Consider the following 26380-nt stretch of genomic DNA (forward strand, 5'->3'; position numbering starts at 1 on the left):
ATGTGGGAAATGTTTTTCAGATAAGTCCAGTTTTTCCAGACATCAGAGCTCTCATCCAGGGGTGAAGCCACTTTCCTGTCTTGAGTGTGGAAAATGTTTTTCACAAAAGTCCAGTCTTTACACACATCAGAGATCTCACACGGGGGAGAAGCCTTTTTCCTGTCCTGAGTGCGGAAAATGTTTTTCACGGAAGTCCCATCTTGACACACATCAGCGGTCTCACACAGGGGAGAAGCCTTTTTCTTGTCCAGAATGTGGGAAATGTTTTTCAGATAAGTCCAGTCTTTCCAGACATCAGAGCTCTCACCCAGGAGAGAAGCCACTTTCCTGTTTTGAGTGTGGAAAATGTTTTTCACAAAAGTCCAGTCTTTACACACATCAGAGATCTCACACGGGGGAGAAGCCTTTTTCCTGTCCTGAGTGCGGGAAATGTTTTTCACGGAAGTCCCATCTTGACACACATCAGCGATCTCACACGGGGGAGAAACCGTATTGCTGTCCTGAGTGCGGAAAATGTTTTTCAGACATGTCCACTCTTTTCAGACATCAGAGATCTCACACGGGGGAGAAGCCTTATTCCTGTCCTGAGTGTGGGAAATGTTTTTCACAGAAGTCCAATCTTTCCAAACATCAAAGATGTCATGTGGGGGAGAAGCCACTTTCCTGTCCTGAGTGAGGGAATTATTCTACACTGAAGTCCTGTCTTTCGATATATCAGAGATCCCACACCACTCTCGAGATGTACTAGTGAATGGAGTGTGGGAAATGTATTTTACGTGAATGTTGCTCGACATCACAGCTCTCATGTGGGGAAGAAGCACACCCTGATATACACCTTAGATATACTCTATAGCTGATCTTCCTCATGTAAGAAATAGTTCATAAGGAGATCAGAGATCACCAAAGACATGGATGAAGTGTTGTATTGTGTTGGCCATTGATAGCAGTAGAACAATAAAAATGGAGTCATTACCTTTCTGTAACATACAGCACTGGTATTGATTGCTAACTGTTAATTAACCACAAGATGACAGTGTTATTCAGGTTAGTTATAACAGATTTCAATATAGTAAAGCAGTGGTCTCAAAGTACCGGCCCGCGGGCCATTTGCGGCCCGCGGACCAGTTATAAATGGCCCTCAGGCAGGGTGGAAGTGAGGGGAGCAAAAAAATAAAATCATTTTTTTTTTTGAGCTGGCGCCATCTGGTGGTGAGCCGTTGGTATTACAAGTTATTACCACCAGATGTGAGCTGGCGCCATCTGGTGGTGGCCGTTGGTATTACAAGTTAAGCATTACAAGTTAAACAGCAATTCTAATGTCATTTTACACTATTTTCACTGCCATATTCTTCCCTCTAATTAGAACCCCCAAACATTATATATATTTTTAACCTAACACCCTAGAGAATAAAATAGCGATCGTTGCAATACTTTCTGTTACGCCGTATTTGCGCAGCGGTCTTACAAGCGCACTTTTTTGGGAAAAAATTACACTTCTTTTAATTAAAAAATAAGACAACAGTAAAGTTATCCCCATTTTTTTTAATATTATGAAAGATAATGTTACGCCGAGTAAATTCATACCCAACATGTCACGCTTCAAAATTGTGTCCGCTTGTGGAATGCCGACAAACTTTTTTACCCTTTAAAATCTTCATAGGCGACGTTTAAAAAAATCTACAGGTTGCATGTTTTAAGTTACAGAGGAGCTAGAATTATTGCTCTCACTCTACCAATCGCGGCGATACCTCACATGTGTGGTTTGAACACCGTTTACATATGCGGGTGCTGCTCACGTATGTGTTCGCTTCTGCGCGCAAGCTCGTCGGGACGGGGTGCGTTTTCTGGCTCCTAACTTTTTTAGCTGGCTCCTAGATTCCAAGCAAATTTGTCAAACCCTGACTTACACCAGTGCTGGTGGTAATAATGCGCTCGCTGACACCAGTGCTGGGGGTTAATAATGTGTTCGCTGACACCAGTACTGTTGTTTTTGAAGTTTGCATGCGGCCCCCCATGGCATATGAAAACTTGTCTTGTGGCCCTCAGGTAATTTGAGTTTGAGACCCCTGTAGTAAAGCAAAGGATTCTTGAACTTGTGTGCTGATAGTAGGACTTCTCTTCCCGGACATACTGAAACAGACTACATTTCCCAGAAGAGAGCAGAAGGGGAGGGAGCATATATAAAGAAAAGCCCAGGGAATTATGGCATAAGAAAGGAGACTGTGAGAGGGGAGGATGTGTGGGAGAGCAGAGTGCCGATCCAGTAGGCCTCAGACTGGATCTGACTGAACCGGAGAGCCCAGAAGAGAGTTCCCAGAGCGCTGATCGTAGTGAGGAGCAGGATAGTTGGTCCTGCCTGCAGGTAGACTGGGTCATTGCCAGCAGCACCACTATCTCTGCAGGAGGAAAGGAGGCCCTCGAGCAACAGGGCCATAGTTCTGCACCGCTACTCTCCAGGACTGGGTGAGAGGGTTCCTAACCCGTACCACACCATCGCACAGTACAAGTTCAGATGTAGTTGTTAGTTATTTTTAGTCTAGAATTCCTGCAATACAGGCTGCCACATAGGGACACAGATGTTGTAGTCCAAATTGTGCGGTGGCCTATCCATATCAGTGGCCCACTCAAGTGCCACACAGCGTCTATCAACTTCAATAGACAGTTTGTAAAAAGGAGTAAAACCGCGCTAACCCAACAATGAAAGTGTGTTGTGTGGTGGTGCTAGATGTGGGAGTCCAGCGCACACACCACAGGTGTGGTTAATCAGACACACAGATTATGTGAAGATGGTATGAAACATAAATGAATAAAAAGGGATGTGAAAAAGGTGCTGCAATTAAATAATAGTTCGAATAGAGAACTAAGTGCTAGTGTGAAAAAATATATTTGTTAATGCGCAACCTGAAGGTCAGAGATCTCTGCGACTGTGAACCCAAATCAATGGTATATATTATATACAAACAGATATAAAAATAACTGTAGAAATAAAAATAATGATAAAATTAAAGGTGATTCCTAAAATACTGAAAAGGTGATCAGATCAGAAATACACCGCATTACATCTAACCCTCAAGGATCATAATAGATGGTCATTCAAGAATGAGGGGGTGTACTGAATGAACCAAGGTGACAGTCCAAAAGGGTAGCAAAAACAGGGGAATGAAGTCCGTAAATCATGCAACACTCTGGCAACTGGTTTGTAGATATCCACAACAGGTCTTCAGAACTAAACACTTCTCTTAAATCGATAAGATGGCAGCTTACCGGAATAAAGATCAAATGGGCTCAGCACATACAGGGTGACTCATCTGGCTCCAAACTTGGAAGTCAATCCGCGGTGGAGAACAGCTTTTGGTTGTGGTCCTGGGACCTTCACGATGGATCTCCTCTCAGCAGAAAGGGGAATTCAGTAGGCAATCGGTGAAGTGTTAGAAAAGAAAAAAAAAACTTCATGGTGCAGTAAAAAGATACTTGCTTCATACATGATTCATACACTGTTAACTTTTATTATCCCCGACAGGGTGTTAAATATGAATGAAAGGTGGGCGTTACCGACCATCGTCCACCAATAAGGGGTACATATTCAAATGACACCTTTCCTTTTATCATACATTCAACCAATCATAACGTCACAATATTATTAACTTGTTACATCTTTGTATCCAAGCAAACTCATTATGTCACATTATATTATGTCACCTAGACAGATATAAATGCAGACCATCTTATGACACACACGTCACTTCCCTATGCCTGGTTGCCATAGCAACACAAATTCACTTCTTAAATAACAATATATATTTATTTACTTGATCAGAAAAATTAGAGCTTTAAAATCAATTTGTGTATTAGATTGTAAAACACAAGGGGGGCTTTTTCATGACCCTTTCAGGAAGAACCGCCTCTTATAGCTTCTCATTGGACAGAGGACTACATGGGCGGGCAGGGGGTGTGTGTGTGGGTTGTGTCTAAGTGGGATTTAAAAAGTGAGGGAAATGATGAGTCTCTCTCTTTTCCCATTGAGCTCAGCCGAGAGACACCGAATACTGAGGACGACCTTATATAAAGTATCATCTATGCACTTTGTGTTTTATATGCTCTGTAGTATTCTTTTATGTTCGTATTTCTGATTTATTTGTCAATAAATGTGACCTTTGCTTATTTGAGCATTGTGTTTATTTCTATAGCTAACCTTATTATTATATCACCACCATTATCCTTATCAGAGCTCTGATAGACTATAGGAATAGACAAGATCATACATATTTATAATTAATTGGGGAAATCCAAATCCACCTCATATTTATTTCAGTGATATTCCTCATTCACAGGGATGACATCTACTCTGTGCACCAACCTAAAGAGCTCCACCAAAGCCGGCAGAAGAGTCTCTCTTGTATACTGTGATAGGTCATATATGGACTTTTTGTTTGCTGAAACCTCAGAGAGTTGAAGACCGGTTCTGTTTACTGGGAGCCCAATGTAAGCCGGCATACCTTCTTCATATCTCCCTCTTTGCTCCTTCGGGGGAAATTCTATCAGTAAGAGAGCTCTGACGAAACTCTAATGTCACGTACGCACAACCGTTTTTCGGGGTCTAAAAAATTACGTTTTTAGGGGTCTAGAAAAAACGTTTTTTTTTAACTCGATCATTAAAACGTCCTTGCCTACACACGATCGTGATGTACAAAACGTACAATGGCACTATAAAGGGAAGTTCCATTCGGATGGTGCCACCCTTTGTGCTGCTTGAGCTGATTTCAAGTTAGTAAAAGACGATTCGCGCTTTTCTGTCTTTTACAGCGTGATGAATGTGCTATCACCATTACGAACGGTAGTTTTACCAGAACGAGCGCTCCCGTCTCATAACTTGCTTATAAAGATGTGCGTTTTTTTCACATCGTTAAAGCCTACACACGACCATTTTTTACAACCTGAAAAACGACAACGTTAAAAACGTTGTGAAAAAATAGAGCATGTTCGAAAAAAAACATGTGCCCATTTTTTAGATCGTGAAAAATGCTCTGGAACCCACACACGATCGTTTTTAATGACATTAACCACTTAAGGACCGGACCAATATGCTGCTAAAAGACCCAAGGTGTTTTTACAATTTGGCACTGCGCTGCTTTAACTGGTAATTGCGCGGTCATACAATGTTGTAACGAAATGAAACTTGCGTCCTTTTCTTCTCACAAATAGAGCTTTCTTTTAATGGTATTTGATTGCCTCTGCGATTTTTATTTTTTGCGATATAAACGAAAAAAAAACGTAAATTTTGAAAAAAAAATATTTTTCTTATAACAAAAAGTAAAAAATATCGAATAAACTAAATTTTAGTCAAACATTTAGACCAAAATGTATTCAGCCACATGTCTTTAGTAAAAAAAAATCGCAATTAGGGTATATTTATTGGTTTTCGCAAAAATGATAGCGTCTACAAACTAGGATACATTTTCTGGAATTTACACAGCTCTCATTTCTTGAGGTGCTAAAATGGCAGGGCAGTACAAAACCCCCCCAAATGACCCAATTTTGAAAAGTAGACACCCCAAGGAAACTGCTGAGAGGCATGTTGAGTCCAGTGAATATTTTTTTTTGTCCCAAGTGATTGAATAATGACAAAAAAAAAAAAATTATATATTGCTCACACATGCCATGGTTATATGTGGAATTGCACCCCAAAATACATTCTGCTGCTTCTCCTGAGTACGAGGATACCACATTGTGAGACTTTTTGGGAGCCTAGCCGCATACGGGACCCCGAAAACCAATCACCGCCTTCAGGCTTTCTAAGGGTGTAAATTTTTGATTTCACTCCTCACTACCTATCACAGTTTTGAAGGCCATAAAATGCAAAAATAGCACAAAAAAAACCCAAATTACCCCATTTTGGAAAGAAGACACCCCAAGGAAACTGCTGAGAGGCATGTTGAGTCCATTGATTTTTTTTTTTTTTTTGTCCAAAGTGATTGAATAATGACAAAAAAATAAAAAAATTGTCACTAAATGATAAATTGCTCACACATGCCATGGTTATATGTGGAATTGCACCCCAAAATACATTCTGCTGCTTCTCCTGAGTACGGGGATACCACATGTTTGGGACTTTTTGGGAGCCTAGCCAAGTACGGGACCCCGAAAACCAATCACCGCCTTCAGCATTTCTAAGGGCGCAAATTTTTGATTTCACTCCTCACTACCTATCACAGTTTCGAAGGCCATAAAATGCCAAAATAGCACAAAACCCCCCCAAATGACCCCATTTTGGAAAGTAGACACCCCAAGCTATTTGCTGAGAGGCATGTCGAGTCCATGGAATATTTTATATTTTGACACAAGTTGCGGGAATATGACAAACTGATTTTGTTTTTGCACAAAGTTGTCACTAAATGATATATTTCTCACACATGCCATGGTTATATGTGGAATTGCACCCCAAAATACATTCTGGCAGTAACTTCTCTATGACAGCTCTCTCGGTGTCTCCCCCTCCTCCTCAGCTTGTAGGCAGCAAAAATAAAGATGGCGGCCCGGCAGCTGATGGCTGGAACCAAACTTGGGGGAGACGGAGGAGCCCGGCCTGCTGCCCCCCCAGCACTGCCAGGCCGCTGGTGTAGACGGGTCGCGCTGTAGTCATGGCAACTACGCTGGCTGGCCCCGCATTCCCCTGTGTCAGTGCTAATCATATGTATTTGTGCAGGCCGGATCCTCACTGCTTCCATCATAAGCGGATCGGAGGATTCCTGGCAGATCCCTGTAGCGGGGGGTGCAGCGGGCAGTGTGATTCCCGTGCACGGGGGATTCCTGGATGTGTTATTATTGGTAATCCTCCTGGAGGGCCAGAGTGGATGTTTATATAAGGGGGGGGGGGGGGGCGGAAAAAATATTTCTGCCCCGGGCACCCATAACTACGGTTACGCCACTGTTTGTATCCATATAGCAGATGTTCTACATGACTAAATCTGACATCAATTTTACTGCAAAATCAAAGGGTCCAAAATGTCTCCCCTCCCCCGAGCAGTAATATATTTCTATCCCCCTTGGTGGGAGTGGAGATGACCCATCTATAAGGATATACAGTACATACACACAGCACAAGGCCGTGTTCACACGACGAGATGTTTCTCTGGGCTGCAGTTCCTCTGAACTCCACAAGGTGGCATACAGGAAGTCTCTATGGAGGACAGGAAGTGATGTCAGATACAAACAGGAAGTTTCGGGTGAGAGGTGAGTCGGAAGGTAGAGAGGAGACATTGCTGGAATCAGTAGCAGAGGAGGTAATAAGATCTTATTTTCTATTTACACCCAGTAACCCCGTCATGTCCGTCCTCTTCCTCCATAGTCACTGTGACGTCTTTTATCTCCAGCAGATGATGATACTCACATATATAGTGTGGAAACCTTCATTAACCACTTCAGGGTGGAATTAGTTGACCATTCCCCTCATCATGACATTGGAGGGGAATGGGGGAATCCTCCCGCTGCACTATTGTACTCTGTCAATGGGGGCGCTCCACCGCTCTCAGAATACACGGATCAGTGATGAAGCTGTTGTCTGCAGCCGCTGATCAAGTGACTTTTATCCGGCAGTGACCACACATGGATGGAAATGTGACCGATCCCTGCTAAACCAGCTGAATTTCCATGTATCTATGGTCACCTGAAGTCAGGGCACAAATCCCAGGTCACCATGGTGACTAGAAATGGCGTCCTGGGCTCTTGTCAGCCCATTCTCACTGTTGGTCTGAATAATGTTTCTGCCTAAAACCCGGGCACATTATTCAGACAGGAATGTGGCTCGGAGCGGGGCCAGGCGGCAGGGGGAGGAGGCACCCGACCTGTGAAGTCAGGGGAGGACTGGGCAGGACAGCGGCATGATAGGACTCATCTCACTGATCTACCGCTGCTGATCTTTCTGTGTTCTGTGGCCGCATTACTGTCACCATCGGCTCCTGCTTCCCCCCACAGTGCCTGTGTCCCTGCAAAGCCCTCCGGCAGAACAGAGAGGAAGGAGCGGGACCAAATCTCCAACATGGCGCCGCCTCGGCACTTCCACAAAGATCCCCACAAGGTGCTGAGAAACAGGACTACAGAGTCCTTACAGTAGTAACCAGGACAAGCCTGCAAAGCAGCTAGCTAAGAGACCAGCCAGGGAGGGACATGCTGCTTTATGTACACAAGGGGCCAGATTCACAAAGAGATACGACGGTGTATCTCCTGATACGCCGTCGTATCTCTGAGTTCCGTCGGTCGAGTCTATGCACCTGATTCATAGAATCAGGTTCCGCATAGATCTCCCTAAGATCCGACAGGTGTAAGTGACTTACACCGTCGGATCTTAGGCTGCAATTCCAGGCAGGCCGGCCGCTAGGTGGCGTTTCGTTTTTTTCATGAATATGCAAATGAGGATTTCCACCGATTCAGAAACGAACGCCCACCCAGCGCTTTTTTTTACGTCGTTTGCGTTCGGCTTTTTCCGGCTGATAGTTACCCCTGCTATATGCGGCGTATCCTATGTTAAGTATGGCCGTCGTTCCCGAGTCTAATTTTGAATTTTTTACGTTGTTTGTGTGAGTCGGTCGCGAATACGGATGGACGTAATTTACGTTCACGTCGAAACCAATGACGTCCTAGCGACGTAATTTGGAGCAAGCACGCTGGGAAATTTAGGGGACGGCGCATGCGCAGTTCGTTCGGCGCAGGGACGCGCCTGATTTAAATTCTACACGCCCCCTAGCCGCGGAATTTGAATTCCGCCGGGGTATTTACGACCCGCCGGCGCAACTTTAGAGGCAAGTGCTTTCTGAATACAGCACTTGCCTCAAAAACTTGCGCCGGCGGATCGTAAATCAGATAGGTTACGCGGATCTAAAGATCCGCTAACCTATCTGAATCTAGCCCAGTGTGTGTATATATGAGCATATCTGTTCTGCAGTGTTTACTGGGCTGCTTTCAAACTGATTTGCAGGTGCAGAGCGGTTTACCTGCACTGAGCTATCATAGACTTCTGTTATTACCTGCGAGTTTTGTGAGCTTTCTGAAAGTGCGCCAAACCTGCAGAATATAATAGAAGTCTATTGCAAAGTGCAGGAAAGCCAAAGGTACACTACTTTGCACCCGTGGTGCAGGTAAACCGCAGCGCATCAGAGTAAAAGCAGCCTTGGGCCCCTTTCACACGGTCAATCCGACAGTCCAATCAATTGGACCCTCCATTCACCTCTAAATAGTGTCAGACATAAACCGACTCATGTCCTACCTCCAATCCGATCTGCATATGCAGCCCAGACACGGACATGCCATCCACCCACTCCGTCGTTTATTGTGGCCCATGACCAGTTACCAAGTGGCTTAAGTGGCCCTCGCTCTTCAAAAGGTTGGGCACCCCTGCTCTACCCTGTACCCCTCCACTGCATCCCATGTCCTGCGTTCTGCTCCCATGTCCTGTGACTACCTACACCCTTCTCCGGTACTCTGCACCCCATGTCCTGCATTTTGCATCCCTGCAGTGACCTACATCCTTCTTCGGTACCCTGCACCCCATGTCCTGCATTCTGCACCTCATGTCCTGCATTCTGCACCCTGTACGCCATGTCCTACATTCTGCACCTCACAGATTACTCACACATTACTTGCCCGGCCCCGGATGCTGACAACCCACACTGCTCTAAAAATAAAAACAATATCCATTTTTTTTTAGCTGGCTCCTAGATTCAAAGCAAATTTGTCAAGCCTGACTTCCTCCCCTCCCCCTCATCTCCTTCATTATGTAAGCCATGCTGAGATAATCTCCCATTGGCTGAGCGATATTCTCATTTGTCTCTGAGCTCCTTCTTGCTATTCCTCGTCCTGCCTGTTGTTTCCTTGGATTGATTTTCTGTGTAGTGCCACCGGCTTCATCTCTTGGATGCGCTCGTCTGTTGCTTGTCCTGACCTTTATCCTGATTCCTGGATCTCCTCCTCATCTCTCCTCCATATCCTCTTACACAGCTTTTCTCTACACCTGCGGTCACCCTGGGGGGTGGAAACTTGGCACCAGCACTCAGCAAAATCCATCCCCACCATTAGGAGCTCCGGAGAAAATTGTCTGGTGTGTACACTCGGTTCCTCCACACGTCACCTGATCACACAAGGGCATTACATTCACAGATTCCTGAAGGATTTCTGTATGGTAAAGGTCAAAGTTCACTCTTCAGTTTAGGAGAGGTAGGACGCACCTAGGAACAATGATTTGGTTTGCACAGGAGCCTCATATAGAGGACCCCTCAAATCTCCACATCCGAATGTCCCTCCATTCAGAGCCTATATGTCCTATGACATCACACTGACCTCACAGCTCCTCCTCCTAATGTCCATCTATCTGGCTTTTTTTCTGGTGCTCTTAGGATGTGGGCGGACCCTTGGCATCCTCACTTGGAATGTGAGAGTATTGGTCCTGCATTGTATGTAATGGCATCTGAATACCTGCTACAAGCTTTTAACCTGCATAGTGTGGGGGTCCTGTGTGGGTAAATTATATCTCAGTCTGAAGTGGGGCTTTGATAAAATGGAGACCTGAATGGTGAGGTGAGGAGGATTCTGGGAACATTGATTTATTTTACTATTTGTGTTCAGATCTAGAGTTTTCCTCCTGTGAAGTCTGGAGATCATATGACCATCACATTACCTCCACCTCCCTCCCTGATAGAAAAGAGAAATACAAAGAAGATTCTAGAAGTCACCAGAGAGATGATGGAGGAGAGGTGAGCGGTGCCGGGAATTCTGGGATATTATCCAGTAACAGACAAGGGATGTGTCTGGATGGTGACTGTATCATTGTGTGTGTCAGGTTCCTATAAGGTGTCAGGATGTCACTGTCTATTTCTCCATGGAGGAGTGGGAGTATTTAGAAGGACACAAGGATCTCTACAAGGACGTCATGATGGACAATCAGCCGCCCCTCACATCACCGGGTAAGAGGAGACTTTATTGTAAAGGAGAGAGCAGTACGGAGGCTCCACCTAGATCCCCCATCATCTGATAAACACGTAGAAACAATGTATTCAGTCAGTGTGTGTGTTTCCTACAGATGGATCCAGTAATGGGAACCCACCAGAGAGATGTCCCCGTCCTCTGTATTCCCGGGATTCCACACAGGAAGGTCACACCATCCCCCACCATCATCAGGTAGATGAGGAACAATCACTGATAGTATCATTAGGATCTGTACATTATCTGCATTGTTACAATTGATGCCATTTTTATTCTATATTCAGAGTGGAAACCTGAGAGATCCTAAAGTTGAGGTTAAAGAAGAGCTAAAAGAGGAGGATGATGAGGATGGGGTGATGGAGGAGTCAGAGTCTCTAAAGGAACACAAAGATCTGTACCAGGACACCGTGGTGGAGTCATCCAGCTACAGAAACCCACCAGAGAGATGTCCCCATTCTCTGTATTCCCGGGATTCCACACAGGAAGGTCACACCATCCCTCCTTATTTAAAGGTTGGTGGGATGGAACATGGACTTGTGGAAACAATGGGCCAGATTCTCAGTGGAGATACGACGGCGTATCTCCAGATACGCCGTCGTATCTCTGAGTTGCGCCGTCGTATCTATGCGCCTGATTCATAGAATCAATTACGCATAGATTTCCCTTAGCTCCGACAGGCGCAAATCTCTTACGCCGTCGGATCGTAACTGCATATTTACGCTGGCCGCTAGGGGCGTGTACGCTGATTTACGCGTCAAAATATATAAATGAGCTAGATACGTGAATTCACGAACGTACTCCCGGCCGACGCAGTACAGTTACGCCGTTTACGTTAGGCTTTTCCCGGCGTATAGTTGCCCCTGCTATATAGTGGCGTAAGTGCGGCGTACCAATGTTAAGTATGGCCGTCGTTCCTGCGTGGAAATTTGAAAAAGTAACGTCGTTTGCGTAAGTCGTCCGTGAATGGGGCTGGACGTCATTTACGTTCACGTCAAAACCAATGACGTTCTTGCGGCGTATTAGGAGCAATGCACACTGGGAAATTCCACGGACGGCGCATGCGCTGTTCGGGAAAAACGTCAATCACGTTGGGTCACAGAACATTAACATAAAACACGCCCCCCTGTCCCACATTTGAATTAGGCGGGCTTACACCGGCCGATTTACGCTACGCCGCCGCAACTTACGGAGCAAGTGGTTTGATAATACAGCACTTGCCCGTCTAAGTTGCGGAGGCGTAACGTAAATCGGATACGTTACGCCGCCGCAAAGATACGCGGATCTACGTGAATCTACCCCAATGTGTGGATTTTTTATGTGATGTCACAATAATACAGCTTATATCTTCTCTCATTCTCTTGGTTTAGAGTGGAGATCCAATCGATATAGAATTTGAGGTGAAATCAGAAGAAGAAGAGACGTATGTGAGGGATGATCAACAGTCTATGGAGGAGGATGGAATAACGGGGACATTTATAGAGGAGGACACTCCTACAGAGATTGGCACAGGTGGGTCATTAACCACTTAAACCCCCTTCCTAACCAGACCAATTTTCAGCTTTTTTTGTCCTTATTTTTCCACACAAATAGAGCTTTCTTTTGGTGATATTTAATCACCATTGGGTTTTTTATTTTTTGCACTATAAAAGTAAAAATAATACATTTTCTTCATTTCTTTTATAAAATTTAGCAAATTTGTAATTTTTCTTCATACATCTTGGCAACAATGTATACTGCTACACATCTTTGGTAAAAAATAAGTATAAATTGGTGGATATTATTTGGTCTTTGTGAAAGTTATAGAGTCCACAAGCTGTGGTGCCAATATCTGAAAATTGATCACACCTGAAGTACTGACGGCCTATCTCATTTTTTGTGACCCTAACATGCCAGAAAAGTACAAAATACCCCCCAAATGACCCCTTTTTGGAAAGAAGACATTCCAAGGTATTTAGAAAGAGGCATGGTGAGTTTTTTGAAGTTGTAATTTCTTCCCACAATTCTTTGCAAAAATCAAGATTTTATTTTCTTCACAAAATTGTCATATTAGCAGGTTATTTCTCACACACAGCATATGCATTCCACAAATTACACCCCAAAACACATTCTGCTATTCCTCCTGAGTATGGTGATACCACATGTGTGAGACTTTTACACAGCGTGACCACATACAGAGGCCCAACATGCAGGGAGCACCTTCACATGTGTGAGACTTCTACACAGCGTGACCACATACAGAGGCCCAACATGCAGGGAGCACCTTCACATGTGTGAGACTTTTACACAGCGTGGCCACATACAGAGGCCCAACATGCAGGGAGCACCTTCACATGTGTGAGACTTTTACACAGCGTGGCCACATACAGAGGCCCAACATGCAGGGAGCACCTTCAGGCATTCTGGAGCACCCAGACCAGTTCTGACATTTCTCTCCTACATGTAAAAATCATAATTTATTTGCTAGAAAATTACATAGAACCCCAAAACATTATACATGTTTTTAAGCAAAGACCCTAGAGCAGTGATGGCGAACCTTGGCACCCCAGATGTTTTGGAACTACATTTCCCATGATGCTCAACTACACTGCAGAGTGCATCTGCCAAGGTTTGCCATCACTGCCCTAGAGAATACAATGGCGGTCGTTGCAACTTTTTATCTCGCACAGTATTTGTGCAGCAATTTTTCGAATGCTGTTTTCAGAAAAAAAAATGGCTTTGTGCTTAAAAAAAAATCAAGTAAAGTTAGCCCAATGATTTTGCATAATGTGAAAGATGAAGTTACGCCGAGTAAATAGATACCCAACATATCACCCTTCAAAATTGCACACACTGGAATGGCGCCAAACTTCGCTACATAAAAATCCCCACAGGCGACGCTTTCATTTTTTTTACTGGTTACATGTTTTGAGTTACAGAGGAGGTCTAGGGCTGGCGAGGAAATGGAGTGTTGCCAATACCTTGACTAGTGGCTGCACTGCATGTGAGTGTCCCGTCTGGCTGGTGATGTCATCATGCTGGGCTGTGGCTAATTCCAGGATGGCATCAGGGCTGAATCTGAAGATGCGATACACCTCCGATTCCCCATGCCAAAGACGTTCATGCGCGTTTGGTATATCCTCTCCTGTGCCCTCCTCCGTGCCTGTGGACGCAGTAGTGCTATGACCATGGCATGTTGGCATACAGATGTGTTGTCCTGCAAGTGTGGTTGCTCTGCTGGTCCCTAACGGCACTGCTGCAGCTGCTCTCCATCTGACCTGTGCACGTCTGTTGCCGGGTTGCACCTCCTTTATGGGGAATAACTTTGTGCCGGACGTACAACTTACGCGCACCTCGCGTACCATGCGTCGGGCGCACTCACGTTCGTGAATCGCCGTAATTTCCCTCATTTGCATATTTGAATGCCTGATCAATGGGAGAAGCAACATGCGTCCAGCCCATATTTGTGCGCCGGCGTACACACATACGCACTATGTCGGCGTAACGTGATTTACGTTGGCGTAAGTGCTTTGTGAATCCGGGCTAATATATATTCTCTTTTGTTACACCCATTTCCTACCAGCTGGACATTTTATATCTGATGATTTGATTGGAGCACAGACTTTTACATGGTGATAATAATGTGATAACATCCTCAGACTTTGGAACCTTAAACAGAAAGTGATAATGAGGGAGGAGTCAATAACCCAATGATGGAGGTCTTCAGGATCAGTCCAGTCTTCATCTTGGTTGTTCTCCCCCATCCTCACTCTCTGACCTCTGGTGGGGCTCAGACCCTCTGTTATTCATGACTAAATCATGGACTAAATAAGGAAGTGCAGGACTTCTTGTGTTGGGAAAATGGCAATGAGTGATAGAGGGGGTGGGGGCACTCGTCCTATAATCCCCTTATCACTGTCACTCCTATAAAAGACAGTTCTCATTGTTTCCTCACTCTCTTACTAAGGTCGGAGAATGGATGGACAGCCGCACTCCAAAAAGTCTTGTTGAAAAAAGACGTGCTCTTTATTGTAAAAAGGAAAAAATGCACAGCACACAACAGCATACAGTGGGATAGACAGCTGACGCGTTTCGCATTAACAACTAATGCTTAGTCATAGCTCTTACTAAGGTCCATGAATAAAGAAATTATCTGGTAGGAGATCAGAGGACCCATTTACTAGTTACCTTGAGGGGGAATTGTAAGATCCTCAGAGACAAAGCTGCCTGATGTGGGCGGAGTCCTGGTTTAGGGGAACCAATCAGCTCATGTCTAGTAATAATCTTTGTATTTCTATTTTAGTAGATGGACGAGAGATGAGGAAAACCTCAGAGGATTGTCTCACTTTGTCTCCAGACTGTAAAGTAGAAGATGAGGACATCACACAGTATAGTCCAGGAGAAAACCCGACTACCTCAAATGTCCATCCGGCACCTCGCAGTGTAGATGGACCATCGTATTCCTCTTATCCTGAGGAACCTCAGACTGTGCGGGACGGTGCCGGACCATCGTATTCCTCTTATCCTGAGGAACCTCAGACTGTGCGGAACGGTGCCGGACCATCGTCTTCCTTTTATCCTGAGGAACCTCAGACTGTGAGGGACGGTGCCGGACCATTGTATTCCTCTTATCCTGAGGAACCTCAGACTGTGCGGGACGGTGCTGGATCATCGTATTCCTCTTATCCTGAGGAACCTCAGACTGTGCGGGACGGTGCTGGATCATCGTATTCCTCTTATCCTGAGGAATCTCAGACTGTGCGGGACGATGCCGTCCTTCTAACAAAGAAGAGTCTTTCCTGTACTGAGTGCGGGAAGTGTTTCCGTTTTAAATCTTATCTTAACGTGCATAGAAGATCTCACACGGGGGAGAAGCCGTATTCCTGTCCTGAGTGTGGGAAATGTTTTTCACAGAAGTCCCATGTTTACACACATCAGAGATCTCACACGGGGGATAAGCCGTATTCCTGTCCTGAGTGTGGGAAATGTTTTTCAGATAAGTCCCATCTTTCCACACATCAGAGATCTCACACGGGGGATAAGCCGTATTCTTGTCCTGAGTGTGGAAAATGTTTTTCAGAGAAGTCTAAGCTTTACACACATCAGAGATCTCACACGGGGGAGAAGCCGTATTCCTGTCCTGAGTGCGGGAAATGTTTTTCAGATAAGTCCAATCTTTCCACACATCGGAGATTTCACACAGGGGAGAAGCCGTATTCCTGTCCTGAGTGCGGGAAATGTTTTTCAGTGAAGTCCAATCTTTCCACACATCAGAGAACTCACACGGGGGAGAAGCCGTATTCCTGTCCTGAGTGTGGGAAATGTTTTTCACAGAAGTCCGATGTTTCCACACATCAGAGATCTCACACGGGGGAGAAGCCGTATTCCTGTCCTGAGTGCGGGAAATGTTTTTCAGTGAAGTCCAATCTTTCCACACATCAGAGATCTCACACGGGGGAGAAGCCGTATTCCTGTCCTGAGTGAGGGAATTGCTCCTCACTGAAGTCCTGTCTTCCTGTACATCAGGGATCCCACACAACCCTTGAGGTGTATTAGTGAATGCGGGAAATGTCTTGTATATGAATGTTGCTGGACATCACAGCTCTCATGTGGGGAAAAAGCACACCCTGATATACACCTCAGATATACTCCATGGCTGATCTTCATCATGTAAGAAACAGTTCATAAGGAGATCAGAGATCACCAAAGACATGGATGAAGTGTTGTACCGTGTTGGCCATTGATAGCAGTAGAAAAATAAAAATGGGGTCATTACCTCTCATTGGCTGAGTACATTTTGGAGTGTAAGATTTCACAAACACTTAGAGGTCTGTTTAAAATAGAAATAGTTGAATGAATGTGAGCGGCCATGATGAATATTGGATGTATTTTATTTCATACACTGATTTCCATCTAGTGGCCATAAAGCGTTATTGTGCTATTTTTACTGATTGAGGTATTTAATGAAAAATAGCGTTTTATGGCCACAAGATGGAGCTGACAATCATAGGAAATCACTGTATTACATTCTAGCAATATGTGTAAGAGCTGAATGAATTTCCTATATGTAGAGCCCTCAGTTTGCTCTGTCAGACATGATTTCATACTAATACCTGAGATCATACTCATACACTTATCAGTACAGCAGATATTGGGGGATAGAAGGGAAAGTGTATGGAAGCCTCACCTTCTAATACAACCCATTCAGTTTAAAATAGAAATGAAAGGCAAAACATTTGTGTATATATATAAAATATATTAGAAGTACTTTTCTCCCCTTTTTCTTCCCTCTGTTCTCAGCTGCATAAGAGTTGGAATAGGAGAAACAGCAGTACACCGGTCTTCCCAGTGAATGGCTGTTCAGGGGAGAGGTTGTAAGCACAAGTCTGATCATTGGAGGAGAGCAGGTTGACTTCCAAGCTCAGCACAGCCAGCAAACTGACCATGTTGTGCTGTCCTGCCTAGTGTGGTCAGTTCTTATCCCGGAAAGTAGAAGGAGTGGCAGGATCACCAGGGATTTCACACAAAGGAAGCAATACAAAGAGAACAGGAGACGTCTTCATACCAGTACATGAGACAGCAGACACATATCAGGAAGAGGAAATGTTGGACTTATATATTCTTTACACAGTTCAGCCTTGGGAAGGTTTTATCCCCCTCCCTTCATGACCAGCCCAGGCCATTGTTTGCTATTTAACACTGCGCTACTTTACCTGGTAATTGCTCAGTCATGTGACGCTGTACACAAATGACATTTATATTATTGTTTCACACCAATAAAGATTTATTTTGGTGTTTTTTGATCACCTCTGCGTTTTTATTTTTTATTATATAAAGAAAAAAACACTAAAATTTAAAAACAAAAACAATATTTTTACTTTCCGCTATAAAGCATCCAACAGAAAAATCAAAAAATCTAATTTCTTCATAAATTTTGGCCAAAATCTATTCTGCTCCATGTTTTTGGTAAAAAAAAATCCCAATAAGTGTATATTGACTGGTTTGTGTGAAAGTTATAATGTCTACAAACTATGGAATATATTGGAATTTTTATTTATACTACTAATGGTGGTGATCAGCGACTGCCAAAGTGTGACGGACAATCTGACACCAACTGATGCTGGGGGGGGGAAACTGACACTCACTGACATCACCAGTACTAATGACACCGGCTGGGAACTGACATCACCAGTGACACCAATACAGAGATCAGTGATAATTCTGTGATGGATTAGGTAAAATGCCCATTTTCTATGCATCTTTTCTATAGTAACAGCCAGAAGAGTGTGAGGGGACAGAGAAAGAGCGACTAAGAAACTTTGGGTTCTTGTTGGGAGGGCTCTGGCAGAGAAGAGAAGATGGGACAGAAAACAGTTAAACCAGAAAAGGGAGTTTCAGCATCTGACCTTGTGGCAGAATAGGAGGGGTGGAGTGAAGAGATTGCGAAAGCTGACAAAAGTATGTGGGATGACCGCGAGTGGAGGCCGGCTACAGCCGGAAGAATGGCGGAAGATAATGAAAGACAAACGAGACGTTTTGTCAGATAACAACTTACTGAAAACAGCAGAAGCCTGGTATAATGTGGCAAAGGCCGTCCACAGAGAACAATGGACAGAGCAGGAAGTATAACAGGGGAAACAGACGGTGTATGTGTATCACCAATGCATTGATAAGAGTGATCCATTATGTGTGCTGACTGAAAATAATCATAAATAAAAATAAAAATTGTGTCTTTCCATCCTCTACCCTCCCCCCTTTCTGCTGGGTCTTGTGTCTCTCCATCCTCTATCCTCCCCCCTTTCTGCTGGGTCTCGTGTCTCTCCATCCTCTATCCTCCCCCCTTTCTGCTGGGTCTTGTGTCTCTCCATCCTCTATCCTCCCCCCTTTCTGCTGGGTCTCGTGTCTCTCCATCCTCTATCCTCCCTTTCTGCTGGGTCTCGTGTCTCTCCATCCTCTATCCTCCCCCCTTTCTGCTGGGTCTCGTGTCTCTCCATCCTCTATCCCCCTTTCTGCTGGGTCTCATGTCCCTCCATCCTCTATCCTCCCCCCTTTCTGCTGGGTCTTGTGTCTCTCCATCCTCTACCCTCCCCCCTTTCTGCTGGGTCTCGTGTCTCTCCATCCTCTATCCTCCCCCCTTTCTGCTGGGTCTCGTGTCTCTCCATCCTCTATCCCCCCTTTCTGCTGGGTCTCATGTCCCTCCATCCTCTACCCTCCCCCTTTCTGCTGGGTCTCGTGTCTCTCCATCCTCTATCCCCCCTTTCTGCTGGGTCTCGTGTCTCTCCATCCTCTATCCCCCCTTTCTGCTGGGTCTCGTGTCTCTCCATCCTCTATCCTCCCCCCTTTCTGCTGGGTCTCGTGTCTCTCCATCCTCTATCCCCCCTTTCTGCTGGGTCACGTGTCTCTCCATCCTCTATCCTCCCCCCTTTCTGCTGGGTTTTGTGTCTCTCCATCCTCTACCCTCCCCCCTTTCTTCTGGGTCTCGTGTCTCTCCACTAGGGATGAGCTTTATGAACACGAGTTCGACTCAAACATTGCTTGTTCTCCTGTTTGTCGAAAAGTGAACATTATGGGGCATTCGCGCCAAATTAGAGCGGCGCGTCGTGCCCCATAATGCACTGTGAGATAGCAGTGCATTGCTGTCTGATGATTGGCTAAGCATGCACTATGACCCTCATGCTTTGCCCAATTACAGTGCCATCAGCAAAGAGCCATGATTGGCCAAAGACTGGGTGACTTTGGCTAATTATGGCTCAGGGGGACTAAGTCCACACCCCACACTATATAAGGCTATCTGCACGTCAGCCCCATGTAGTGTGGACCGAGAGCGTGTAATTTTAGATTGAGTAGGCAGGCAGATTATTCAGTTGGTTGCAGTGGCCCAGATTCAGGTAGATCCGTGCAATATTTGCGTGGGCAAAGGGCAACAATGTTTGCTCTGCGCCCACGCAAATATTTCCATTTGCCCGCGATTCACGGATCAGTAGCTCCGTAAATTGCGTGGGCGCTATGCTAATTAGCCCTGCGCAAGGGCGCCTAATGTAAATGATCCCGCCGGGGGCGGGAATCATTTAAATTAGGCGCGCTCCCGCGCCGAGCGAACAGCGCATGCTCCGTCGGGAAACTTTCCCGACGTGCATTGCGGCAAATGACGTCGCAAGGACGTCATTTGCTTCTAAGTGAACGTGAATGGCGTCCAGCGCCATTCACGAATCACTTACGTAAACGACGTGAAATTTAAATTTCACGAGCGGGAAGGGCGGCTATACTTTAGCATTGGCTGCCCCTGCTATAGCAGGAGCAACCTTGCGCTAAAGTCGCCGTACGGAAACTCCGTACCTTGCGTGCGCAGGGCCCGCGCAACTTTTGTGAATCGGTGGTAGTATGCAATTTGCATACTATACGCCGATCACAATGGCCGCGCCCCCTAGCGGACAACGCAAGAATGCAGCCTGAGATATGAAGGCATAAGGAGGCTTATGCCTGTCATATCCTAGGCTGCAGTCCGCATAGCGATGTTCCTGAATCAGGGGCATTCGCTACGCGGGAGCAAAACAGCTATTGCGCCGCGCAACAGCTTCTTGAATCTGGGCCAGTGTATTTAGTATATATATACATCCAGGTTTTTATATATATATATATTTATATACTGCAGACCATTCCTGGTGTACGTTTTCAAATATACTTCAGGCAGGCAGGTGATTCAGTGATCTGCATTGCATTAAATATATATACAGGGGTAGATTCACGTAGCTGCGCCCATTCGTACGGCGGCGCAGCGTATCGTATTTACGCTGCACCGCCGTAAGTTTGAGAGGCAAGTGCTGTATTCACAAAGCACTTGCCTCCTAACTTACGGCGGTGTAGCGTAAATGGGGCCGGCGTAAGCGTGCGTCATTCAAATGATGTTGAGGGGGGCGTGTTTTATTTAAATTAGGTTGACCCCGCGTACCTTACGTTTTTTACGAACGGCGCATGCTCGAAATTCTGACGCAAATCGTCATTGCTTTCGACGTGAACGTAAATTACGTCCAGCCCTATTCGCGAACGACTTCCGCAAACAACGTAAAAAATTCAAATTTCGAAGCGGGAACGACGTCCATACTTAACATTGGCTGCGCCACCTAATAGCAGGAGCAACCTTACGCCGAAAAAGCCTAACGTAAATAATTGCGCCGGCTGTTTGTGAATCGGCGTATCTAGGTAGTATTCATATTCTCCGCCGAAAACAACAGAAGCGCCCCTAGCGGCCAACATAATATTGCACACAATTCTACGCCGCCGCATTCAAGTTACGTCGGCGGAGGAAGCCTATTTTTGGAGCGTATCTGCCTTTGAGAATCGGCGTAACGATACACCGACGCAGATTTGAAATCTGGAGATACGCCGCCGTAATAGCTTCCTGAATCTACCCCACAGTCTCCTACTTGTATATTTCCATTATCCACTGTATTCTAATCTAGCCAAGCCTATATCTGACTGCAGGCCATTCCTGGTGTACGTTTTCAAATATACTTTCAGGCAGGCAGGCGATTTGATTCAGTGAGCTGCAGTGCATTAAATATATATACAGTCTCCTACACACACATATATATATATATATATATATATATATATATATATATCCACTGCATCCAGTCTAGCCAAGCCTATATCTGACTGCAGGCCATTCCTGGTGTACTTTTTCTAGTAAACTTCAGGCGATGTTTTGCTAATCAAAACTTACAGCATGTCTGGAAGGCCACCAAGGAGAGGCAGAGGCTTACAGGCCACTAAAAGAGGGCAAGCAGGCTCTGTGTCTACAGCCAACAGTGCTGGTCTTGGACAAGGTGCATCCTCAGCAGGTGGCCGTGGGACACGCTTGTTCATTTTTTTGGGGAACTGCCCATGTTGAGCCACAACATGCAGAAGAGTTGGTAGAGTGGATGACCAAGCTGCCCTCATCCTCTGTCACCCAACCTCAGAGTACTTTGGCTGCCAATGCAGCTGCCAAAGCGGCCTCTTCCATTGGCTCAATGTCATCAGTCACTCCTTCCCTAGCCCCACCATCATGCACAGAGGAGTCCCCCGAACTGTTTGACCACAGTGTCGGGTACATGCTGCAGGAGGATGTGCAGCGTTTTGAAGGCTCCAATAATGGTACCCAGCTTGAGGAAGGCCGTAACGTGAGTCCAGAGAGAATGGGTGCCCAAGAGGGACAGCAAACTGGCAGTCATGTTCCCCCAGCTGCAGCATACTGACAGGTTTGCTCCAGTGATGAGGAGGGAGGGGGTGATGAGGTCTCTGACTCTACATGGGTGCCTGATAGAAGAGAGGAGGAGGCACATCTCCAATGAGGCAGGATGCCCTCTAGGGGGCAGCTTCCCTATTGCATCACACCGCAGAGCTCCGCATGTGCAGAGCAATGCTGACTCCACACATATTTTGAAAAGTTATTTGGTGTGGGCCTGTTTTTAAAATGTATGCAGCAGACGCACCGCTGCTGTTTGCAACATATGTCTGAAGCGTTTCAAGCGTGGCCAAAACAGCAGCCGCCTGGGCACCACATGCTTGACCAGACATATGTTGAACTCCCATGCAGTCCATTGGCAAGAGTACTTAAAAGACCCACACCAAAGAACAAGGCGGACCGCTCCTTGCCCCTCATCAGCTGGGATCTCCAACCCCACTATACCTTCAGTCCTCTCAGAAACCTGCACTGAGAGGAATGGAGATGTAGAATTAGGTGTCCCAAGTACTTGTGGGCAATCTGCTATCGCTACACCAACATCGGATTGTAGCAGGCAAATTTCCCTACCCCAGTTGCCATCCACATGCCCAGCGGTTGAATGCTAGCTTGGCTAAATTGCTAGCACTTTGACTGCTGTCTTTTTAGCTGGTAGACTCTGCCCCCTTTCTTGAATTAGTGGAATGTGCGGTACCTCAGTGGCAGGTTCCCAAATGCCATTTCTTTTCACAGAAGTTCATTCCGACTCTCTATCAGCATGTGGAAGGCAATGTCTTGGCCTTGTGGACAGGGCAGTCAGCGGTAAGGTGCATATTACCGCTGACTCATGGTCCAGCAGGCATGGACAGGGACGTTACCTTTCTTTTACAGCACACTCTGTAACTCTCATAGGAGCTGGGAAAGATGCAGGACAGGGTGCAGTATTGTTGGAGCTTGTTCTGCCACCATGCCTCCAAAATGCTGGTAGTGGTGATTCTGCCACATCTCTCTCCTCCACCCCTTCCTCTACTTCTTCCTCTATGGCCTCTTCCCGTGCAGATTTGTCCTCAGAACCAGTGGTGCTCCGTAGGTGTTCAAGGGGCTACGAAAGCATTTAGGCAAAAAGATGCCATGCGGTGCTTGAGTTGGTCTGTTTAGGGGACAGGAGCCACACTGGGGCAGAGATTCTGACAGCTCTGCAGGGACAGGCTCAGAGGTGGTTGACGCCACACCAGCTTCAGCCAGGAATGGTGGTTTGCGACAATGGCACCAATCTCGTCTCGCCATCCGACAGGGACACTTGACCCGGTCATATAATGCCAGTGCTCATCAGTGACCTTCAAAAGGAATGCAACCTGTCCAAGAACCGCCTAATCTGTGACATGCCCAACAGGTGGAACTCAACGCTGGCAATGCTGCAGTGGCTGCTCACGCAGCAGAGGGCCATCAATCAGTACCTGTGCGACTATGGCACCAGGACAGGGTCAGGGGAGTTTGGCTTTTTTTTGCCACGCCAATGGGTAATGATCAAGGATGCATGCACTGTCCTGTCACCATTTGAGGAGGCCACGAGGAAGGTGAGCAGTGACAGTGCGTGCATCAGTGATACTGTCCCTCTTGTCTTCCTGTTGGAGCACACGCTGCATGGAATAATAAACAGGCACTTGAGGCAGAACAGAGGGAGGAAGAGGAGGACTTCCTTACCTCTCAAGGCCCCCTTTATCCAGAAAGTATTCCTGCGGTCCCGCCGCTCACACAGGAAGAGGAGGAGGATGAGGATTGTGTCAGCATGGAAGTGGAGCCTAGCACTCAGCATCAGCAGAAGTCTTCAAGGGATCGTTTACAGTCCCCAGAAACCCATGGACTTGTACGTGGCTGGGAGGAGGTGGCTACGGATCGAATGCCTCAGCAAACCTACGCTGCATGGCCTCCCTGATCCTGCAAAGCCTGTGAAAGGACCCTTGGATTTGTGGTATCAAGGAGAGGGATCATTACTGGCTGGCAACCCTCTTTGATCCACGTTACAAGGGTAAGGTTGTGGAACTTATCCAGCCATCGTAGAGGATGAAACATTTTTGGGACACCTTGCAGAAAGATTTGTGCAATGCGTTTCCGGAGACTGGGAGGTTGCAAATTCCTGGTCCTGGACAACGTCTTGCAGAGGCTTCGGTTAGTCACAGAAGGAGCGGTGGAGAAGGTGGCCGTCTGACTAATGCGTTCAGACAATTTTTTAGTCCGCAGCCCCAAGGTCTGATCGGTTCCAGCAACCATCGCCAGCGTTTGATTTACATGGTGCAGGAATACCTAGGGGCAAGATCAGATTAGGACACCTTTCCCACCGAAAATCCTCTGGGTTACTGGGTCTTAAAGATGGATCACTGGCCACAGCTTGCACAGTATGCAATTGAGCTGCTGGCCTGTCCTGCATCCAGCATTCTTTCGAAACACATTCAGTGCTGCTGGAGGCTTTGTAACTGATCACAGAGTGCGCCTGTCCACCAACTCGGTTGATCGGCTCACCTTCATAAAAATGAATCAGTCTTGGATCACCAGCTACCAAGCACCTGATGCTGATGTAACCGATTAATGTTTTTAAATGAATGTGCGATCCCTTGGAGACTGCCTATGCTGAGTGGCTATCCAATTCCTCCTCAATGTTCATGTTAATAGCTTCTAAGAAAATTTTTGGTTCTGGGCACCACCACCAGTGGCTAAGGCCCAACTTGTCTGCCCCTGTTTAACAGGGGTATGTAATTACAATTTTTGCTGTAATATTTTGCACCGGTGCTCGTTCCTGCGCTTAACAAGTGTATCTGTGAGGCTTTACAGTGTTGTGCCACTGCCTAAAGCCCAATTTTTCTGCCCCTGTTTAACAGGCATGTAATTAAAGGGGTTGTAAAGACAAAAATATTTTCATCTTAAATTAAAGTCTGACAGTAGCTGATAAAGTAAAAAGTAATGTTTTGCATTATAACTAGTTTGATACCTGTTGAAATCGAGCTGTTTTATTCACCTCTGTCACTCATGAATCATTATTCTCACTGACTTCCTGGTTTGCGGTGCGCATTCATTCTTGCTACATCACGGCCTAATGGGAACTACAGTTCCCATTAGGCTTAGCCTACATGCCTGTGATGGATAAGAGAGCATCTTCACCCAGGGCTGTAGTCATAGGGAGGGGGTGAGCACATTCTGCTTTCCACCATGCAAAACAGCTCAGATGCTGGTGGAAAGCAAGAAGAGGAGGGACAGGAAATGGCATTTTCAAACCTGGATTACTGTATTTTGGAGGTCAAAAGGAAAAACGCGGTAAGTGATATTTAAATGCTCTAGCTTACAGCAATCAATTGATCTAATAAAAAACTAACCTTTAGTGTTCCTTTAGCTGTGAGGGCTTACAGTGTTCTGGTACCACCAACACCTAAGGCCCAATTTTCTGCAGAGTATATAGGGCAGGCCGTATAGTATATACAATCGGTCCCCTACTTTCAAACATCCGACTTACAAACGGAGGGAGACAACAGGAAGTGAGAGGAAATTCTCTCCTGTCAGAGTTAATATGGGAAAAAGGTGTCTCCACTGATGTTTTATCACCAATCCTTGTTTCACTAATAACCCCAAATTTTCTAAATCCAATTGTCATTGGGACAGAAAGTGAGGTGAAATCTTCTGAACAGGGGCACAGACAGCAAAACAAATGTTGCAGGGGTGATAACCCTTCTTTATGTTTTCCAAAAAGCTTAAAAATAGATTTTTTGGCTGGAGCTACACTTAAAAAATTTACCACTTCCAAATTACAAACAGATTCTACTTAACAACAAACCTACAGTCCCTGTCTTTTTTTAGACTGCCTGTATACTGCTGTTCAAAGTATATAGGGCCTGGGGGCCCCACGCCTTTTCTTTTTTAATTTGGGTGCGGGGTTTCCCTTAATATCCATACAAGACCCAAAGGGCCTGGTAATGGGCTGGGGTGGTACCCATGCCGTTTTTCTCAATAATTTCCCTAGAGCTCTTGCAGCTATCGGTGGGGAGAGGGGGGTTAGCGTTACCTGATCTTCACCTCTACTACCTGGCCTCACAACTAGGGATGAGCTTCTTATTCGAGTCCAACTCACGTTCGACTCGAACATCGTATGTTCGATCGTTAGTCGAATTATGAACGTTTTGGACCGTTCGCTCCAAATTCGAGTGGCACGTCTCGTCCCATAATTCACTGCAGCATCGCAGT

General features: G+C 45.8%; 2 protein-coding genes across 2 annotated transcripts in view; both read left to right on the forward strand.

Moving 5' to 3' along the window:
- LOC120935227 (zinc finger protein OZF-like) overlaps positions 1–1144 on the forward strand; it is a 57236-nt gene extending 56092 nt beyond the window's left edge. Inside the window, exon 4 of the mRNA XM_040347393.1 lies at positions 126–1144. Coding sequence (XP_040203327.1) covers positions 126–676 — 551 coding nt within the window. The 3' untranslated portion in view covers positions 677–1144. The remainder of the gene's footprint in view (positions 1–125) is intronic.
- A 6549-nt stretch (positions 1145–7693) lies between these two features.
- LOC120935228 (zinc finger protein OZF-like) overlaps positions 7694–26380 on the forward strand; it is a 39374-nt gene continuing 20687 nt past the window's right edge. Inside the window, exons 1-2 of the mRNA XM_040347394.1 lie at positions 7694–7741; positions 15886–16412. Of these exons, the coding sequence (XP_040203328.1) occupies positions 7694–7741; positions 15886–16412 (575 nt within the window). The remainder of the gene's footprint in view (positions 7742–15885; positions 16413–26380) is intronic.

Source organism: Rana temporaria, chromosome 4 (genome assembly GCF_905171775.1).
Source record: "Rana temporaria chromosome 4, aRanTem1.1, whole genome shotgun sequence".
NCBI classification, from domain to species: domain Eukaryota; kingdom Metazoa; phylum Chordata; class Amphibia; order Anura; family Ranidae; genus Rana; species Rana temporaria.